Source organism: Rhincodon typus, chromosome 1 (genome assembly GCF_021869965.1).
Source record: "Rhincodon typus isolate 14 chromosome 1, sRhiTyp1.1, whole genome shotgun sequence".
Classification (NCBI taxonomy): Eukaryota; Metazoa; Chordata; class Chondrichthyes; order Orectolobiformes; family Rhincodontidae; genus Rhincodon; species Rhincodon typus.
Window position 1 is genome coordinate 70,466,520 of NC_063332.1, and position 7,498 is coordinate 70,474,017.

General features: G+C 39.2%; 1 protein-coding gene across 1 annotated transcript in view; it reads left to right on the top strand.

The window, feature by feature from the left end:
• mtmr7b (myotubularin related protein 7b) overlaps positions 1-4,820 on the top strand; it is an 82,478-nt gene extending 77,658 nt beyond the window's left edge. Inside the window, exon 14 of the mRNA XM_048598423.1 lies at positions 4,707-4,820. Coding sequence (XP_048454380.1) covers positions 4,707-4,820 — 114 coding nt within the window. The remainder of the gene's footprint in view (positions 1-4,706) is intronic.
• The last annotated feature ends 2,678 nt before the right edge of the window (positions 4,821-7,498 follow it).

Here is a 7,498-nt window from a genome sequence, read left to right on the forward strand (position 1 = left end):
CAGCCTGCAGCAAACCACAGGCTCTGTGAAGAGCACTGACTCATGCTATTTTAGCAATAATGCACATATGCAGAAGACTATAACGGCTGCACATCTACTGGACATAATGGTTACATGTGCACTGAAACAGTGTAATGATTAGAGATTTGCAAACATACTGATTGCATAAGGAAAGAAAGGAATGAGGTGTTGTACTGAAGACTTCAAGCATAACTAAGATTAACTTGCATTCTGCAAAACATGGATTGGACAAATGGTTGAGTGAGTTTTATGCATATTTTCCACTTAAACATTGATAGGAATACAACATCCATGCACTCTTTTGATATTGCTTGACTGTTCACTAACAACCATTCAAGGAAACCACTGACAAGTATGTGGATGTACCTAGTAGAGAAGGAGCAAAATTGGACCTACTTTTGGGAAATAAGGCAGGACAGGTGACTGAGGTGTCAGTGGGGGAGCACTTTGGGGCCAGTGACCATAATTCTATAAGTTTTAAAATAGTGATGGAAAAGGATAGACTGCATCTAAAAGTTAAAGTTCTTATATTGGATGAAGGGCAATTGTGATGGTACTAGGCAAAAACTTTCAAGAGTTGACAGGGGGCAGATGTTCGCAGGAAAATGGGAAGCATTCAAAAATGAGATAACGAGAGTCCAGAGACAGTATGTTCTTGTTAGGGTGAAGGGCAAGGCTGGTAGATGTAGGGAATGCTGGACGACTACAGAAACCAAGGTTTGGTCAAGAAAAAGAAAGAAGCATGTGTCAGGTACAGACAGCAGATATCGAGTGGATCCCTAGAAAACTATAAAGGCAGTAGGCCTATACTTAAGAGGGAAATCAGGAGGGCAAAAAGGTGACATGAAATAGCTTTGGCAAACATGTTTAAGCAGAATCCAAAGGGATTCTACAAACACATTAAGGACAAAAAGGATAACTAGGGATAGAATTGGGTCCCTTAAAGACCAGCAAGGCCGCCTACGTGTTGAACTGCAGGAGATGGGAGAGACACTGAACGAGTATTTTGCATCAGTGTGGAGAAGGATGTGGAAGATAGAAAATGTGCGGAAATAAATAGCAACATCTTGAAAAATATTACTGGTGGTGCTGGATGCCTTAAAACACATAAAGGTGGATAAATCCCTGGGACCTGATCAGGCGTACCCTAGAACTCTGTGAGAAGCAAGCGGAGAGATTTGTATCACTAAACCCGCAGGTAAGGTGCCAGAAGACTTGAGGTTGGCTAACGTTGTGCCACTATTTAAGAAAGGTGGTAAGGAAAAGCCAGGGAACTATAGACCAGACAGTGTGACTTCGCTGGTGGGCAAATTGTTGGAGGGAATCGTGAGGGACAGGACTTACATGTATTTGGAAAGGCAAGGACTGATTAGGGATAGTCAACGTAGCTTTGTGCTTGGGAAAACATGTCTCACTAACTTGATTAAGTTTTTTGAAGTAGTAATGAAGTGGATTGATGAGGGTAGAGTGGTGGACATGAACTATCTGGATTTCAGTAAGGCATTCAACAAGGTTCCAAATGGTAGATTTGTTAGCGAGGTGAGATCACATGGAATACAGAGAGAACCAGCCATTTGGATACAGAACGGACAGGAAGGTAGGAGATAGAGGGTGATGGCAGTGGAGGGATGCTTTTCAGACTGGAGGCCTGTGACCAGCGGTGTGCCACTAGGATCAGTGCTGGGTCCACTGCTTTTTGTCATTTATATAAATGATTTGGATGTGAACAGAGGAGGTATGGTCACTAAGTTTGCAGACAACACCAAAATTGGAGGTGTAGTGGACAGCCAAGGTTACCTCAGAGTACAACGAGACTTTGATCAGATGAAATGACGGGCCAAGGAGTGGCAGATGCAGTTTAATTTAGATAAATGTGAGGTGCTGCATTTTGGTAAGGCAAATCAGGGCAGGACTTATACACTTAATGGTAAGGTCCCGTTGCTGAACAAAGAGACTTTGGAGTGCAGGTTCACAGCTCCTTGGAAGTGGAGTCACAGGTAAGTAGGATAGTGAGGAAGGTGATTGGTATGCTTGCCAATATTGGTCAGTACAATGAGTAAAGGAGTTGGGAGGTCATGTTGCGGCTGTACAGGACATTGATTTGGCCACTTTTGGAATACTGCATGCAATGCCGGCCTCCCATCTATAGAAAGGATGTTGTGAAACTTAAAAAGGTTCAGAAAAGATTTTTGAGGATGTTTCCAGGGTTTGAGGTTAGGGATAGGCTGAATAGGCTGGGGCTATATTTCCCCTGGAGCAGAGGCTGAGAGATGACCTTGTAGAATCATGAGGGGCATGGATAGGGTAAATAGGCAAGATCTTTTCCCTGTGGTGAGGGAGTCTAAAACTAGAGGGCATAGGTTTAAGGTGAGAGAGGAAAATATAAAAGGGATCTAAGGGGCAACTTTTTCACCCAGAGGGTGGTGTGTATATGGAATGAGCTGCCAGAGGAAGTGGTGGAGGCTAGTACGATTACAACATTTAAAAGGCATCTGGATGGGCATTTGAATAGGAAGGGTTTAGAGGGACATGGGCCAAATGCTAGCAAATGGGACTATGACTCTATTTGCACTAGGTCACTATATCATGGAAATCTAAACATAACTGGTGTCCATAAGACTAAGACTGAACAGCAGTAAGACATTCAGCCCATCAAGTTTGCTCCGCTATTCAACGAGATCATGGTTGATCTCAATTCTCAATTTCATTTTCCTGTCTTTTCCATAACTCTTGATTCCCTTACTGATTCAAATTCTGTCTATCTCAGCCTCAGGTATACTTATAGCCCCAGCTTCAACAGCACCTACGATAAAGAATTCCACAAATTCACTATCCTCAGCGAAGAAATTCCTCATCTGTTTCAAATGTGAAAACCCTTATTCTAATATTATGCCTGATGGTCCTAAATTCTCCCAGAAGGGCAAATCACCTCTCCTTATCTACCCTGTCAAGTCCCCACAGAATCTTGTATTTTTCAATACGACTGCATCTCATTCTTCCAAATTTCAATGAGCACAGGCCCAATTTGCTCAACATCTCCTTCCATAACAGATATCAGCTTAGTGAACCTTCTCTGGACTGTCTCAATGCCAGTATATATTTCCTTAGATAAGGAGCACAAAACTGTTCAGTATTCCAGCTGTGGTCTTCCTTGTTTTAGCAAGACCTACTTACTTTATACTTCATTCCCTTTGAAATAAAGGCCAACCACTGAACGTCAATGCTAGCTTTTTGTGCTTCACAAACAAGGACTGCCAAATCCCTCCGTAGTTTTCTGTTGTCTTTCTCTATCTGAACAATATTCACTCCTCTATCTTTCCTGCCAAAGTATAAACCTCTCACATTGAATCTCTTTTAATCAAACTTATGAACCAAGCAAGATGTGCAATGGAGTTCAGTTTCAAACCATGTGTGATCAAGTAGATGGTGGTGTCATAGAACCCATTCTAGACCCAGTTTTTACGAACATTTTTGTTGGTTCAATAAGTGTGTCTTCATTGTAATGACCTCTTAATCCCTGCATACTTCCAATGCATAGATCAAACATTTGCTACATTTGAATCTGCAGCTGCATCTAAGAACTGCCTTCCTTATATACCTTTACAGGTTCCTTTTCCTGATTAACCTATTTTTCTAATCAACCTGTTCAAAAATGTTATTACAAACTTCTGGAGTAGGTAGGATTTGAAACAAACTTCCTGGTCCAGGGGTAGAGACACTACCACAGCACCACAATCTGCGCTCAAATTCTCCTTTGAAATGGAGCAGACTAGTTTCCTTTCCTCAACATGATAATTAAGAAATCTACAATGTTTTCTACTACCATCGACCAGATGATTCCATTCAGAATAAGATTAGCACAAGATCGGTATCAGTATGATCAGAAACTTTGCGAATAGGGCTCTAATCATCTGCTCACTGTCTCAGTTTGATGTCAAGCCAGGATAACTGGTGCATCATACGACACTGTCCTTTGATTATTCACTGGGCTCAATCTGCCTGTGCTTGCAAAACTCAGAACTGCGCCCAACATTAGATACGATTCTGCCATTGAACAACATTTAATAAATAATCCCGACAGTGCTAAAAATGATGCCAGAAACCAATTTAAAAATATGCTTATGATGTGATGAATTATCACATGCTGAGACTTACATTTCTTCCACATTGGACACCAATTTTTGTAGCCAGAAGGAGTACATGTCCAAACATGGCACGTTTTTCATGGAGGAAAAAGCTCTTCAAACAGTAAATTCCTGCTGCAGTTCAATGGCAATGCCTTGGCCAGAGTCCACTTGCCCAGTTACCTAAGGCAGTCGACAGTTCCTGCTGTATCTCCACGCTAACTTAAGACTACTAATCAGCACTCTCTTCTCAAAAACGCATAAATAGCTTGTTCATTTTCAAAGTCAGTTCTACTGTGGTTCATCCTGATGACTGCTAAATTAAAAGGTTTGACTTCGTGTTGAATCAATATTTTTACTGCTTTTGTTTTTGCCAAAGTTTATTAGTTACTAGAAAACGGATATATAAATGGCTTTGGCCATGAGAGAAACATTTTAATATATTTCTCAAAATCTACAAAGTTTTTTATTCTTTCAAAATAGACAAAATAACCATCTTACCATTGCAACATAGTTGAATTTACGAATTACTTGACGTATTCTCTTCATCTCTTCATCCAGGTTACAAGCCCAGACCTCGCAGATTCTTTGGCTGTGATCTACTGTCGCCGCTGGCATGTTGCTAAATTCAAATCGCAGTCATCAAAGCACTACACTTTAAAGGTGGACGAGTAGTAAATGAGGAAGTCCAAACTTACTGCCTGACCTTCACTCTCAATATTTACCTTCAAAATATAAATTGACTAAAATTAGAATGTAGGAAAAAATGAAGCAACGAATCAAGAAATAGGACTTCAGTATCAACAGGAGGCTGAAATAATCTCTTCAAATTTCTGAAATTCTATTTAAAGACGGTAAATATTCTCCAAATGCAAGCTCAAAGTGAGTTCTTTTCATATGGTAGGAAAATGTGCTTGTTTATAAAAATGTCTCTCCAAAAGAAAATAATAAGTAGCCATAATAAATAAATAGTACAGAACTTCAGTAGTGCTGAAAAACAACTGTTTTTTGGTCTCACACCCATTAGAATAATTTACTGGAAAACCAATGTAACAGAAAAATGACATTTCTACTTTTGGAGAGGAAAGTGCTGAATGGTTGGCAAGTGGACACTGATTGGTTAAGGCATTGCCCTGAGAAGTGAACCAGTTCTGTTTGCAAAGAACAGAGCCTCATTTATTGATAAATGTAGTTTCTAGCAGATGCAAGTGTGCCACACTGCACACGTGAGAGACAATCCTAAATTGGCTGTCAGTGCAATGTTTCTCTCACACTCACACACATACACACACACACAGGAAATAGGGCCTGAACCATTTGTTAACCATAAAAGCCAGTTGTTGAATTCGGGTGCATCAAAACCATCCTATGTGGTAATGGCTTCCTTGACTAGTTCATTTCACATTGCATATTGTGCAAACTCATGAATGGGCATAAGGCCTCCACTTTCGATCTCAAAACATGCCTGATCTAGCTCAAAGGTTAATCAACAGGTAAACACAGTTATTTCACACTGCTACTATGCAGTAGCAACACAAATGGTTGCTACACATCAAGAATGGAACAGTCAAGCCAAAAAAAACTGTCTAACATGCAAATGAATGTGAAATACGAATTTCAATGCCAATATGATGCTAGCATATGTGCCAAAACAGATGGATATATGAAAAGGCAAATCCCTTTCACTGTTCCCAACAAGCAAAGTACTAACTATACCCCACAGAAAATGCTTGAAAAAAAACTTACAACAGTATTCAACATTTGGTGTGACTTCATGGTTGGACAAAATTTGTAAAGTAATCCTTAATGCATGTAGAATTACACTGACAATCAATTTAGGTGGTTTGGAGTACGCGCATACTGTAAACTACATTTTAATACAGCACTGTACTTCGCAGGCAGAAAACACACACACACAACGTGCCTATTTCAATTCAAAACAATAGCTGGTAACCATTCACCTGTACATTTCTCAGTGCAACACCCTGATCAATCACAGTCAACCAGCCTAGTTTAAAACTTAAACAATGCTTGGTTGTTAACTGTCAGTCATTAACTGAATGCTCCAAGGCAATGTCTCTACCATTCCAAGTCCACTTGTCAACTAATCAGCACTCTTCTCAGTATAAATTTTGTTCTTCTTATACTTTGGTATTTCTTGCAACGTTTCGACAAAATATGTACTTTTTCTATCAGTACTCAAAATAAATGAATGTTGTATTCAAATACTTAAAATATTTATCCAAAATCATAGTAATGGTTTCTGAGCTCTTCATAAATAAACTATAGGCAGGCTTTGCTTTTATTTTATCAATGATTATTTTGCAATATGTAACAAATAACTGGTGAGACAATTGCATTGGAAAATAACATAACATTTTATCACATCAACAAATAACTTAAGCATTAAAAGGTGCTTCACAGAAGCAATTAGAAAAGACGTTAAAGGGAGATGGCAAAGTAAATTGTTGGGCCCCAGAAATCAGTCTTAAATAAACAGGAGCTGTAGAGACAAAAGATGGAATTTAATTCCCTCCTCCACGGTGAGTTTTGGTGGTGGAGGGGCATCTAATTAGGCAGGAATGTAGGGGTAGAAACTCTACTGTATTATTGTCTCTATTCTTCTTAAGTTCACGACATATTATGCTATTAATGGAACAGTCAGATTCACGTAACAGAGCAAAAATTACAATGCCTTTTAAGTATAAGAGCTTTGCCTTCCTTGCTACAAGCAAATCTTTAAAAATACATACAAATACACTATTAATTGAAGAGACTTTTCGATTTCTCCAGTAACTGTCATTTCTGTAGTACGTATGCTGGTAAAATTCTGAGCAGTTTTACACTTGGAGTAATTATGCTTTCTGGTGCTGAACGTACAACAGAATTTTGTGCTAAGTTTCTCTATTTAACTGTAAAGACTTGAAATTTTCCTGGCAATTCTTTTAAATTTTTCTAGCCAAACACAAACAAACAGTGTTTTATATATTCTACTTCAAAAACAATAAAATTTATTTATTTCCCACAAATCTCATGACACTGCAAACCATCACCCTATCTCCAGCCTCCCAAACATGGCAATCTTCTCTGCATAACCATATTTTAATTTCTCCAATTAGGTGTTCATCCACAGCACAGCAGCAAAGTTAAATAACCAACTTCACAAATACAATCCTCTGATACTTTGATTAATGTGTATGTGTTTATCATTGATAGGCCTCTCTGCAGCTGACACTGTTGACCATGCCATTCCCTGTTATTGTCTCTCCATCATTGTCCAGTTCAGTGAAACTCTCTTACTCATCCACTCTAGCCCATCCCATTTTAACCAGAACAGTCCTAGCAATGATTTT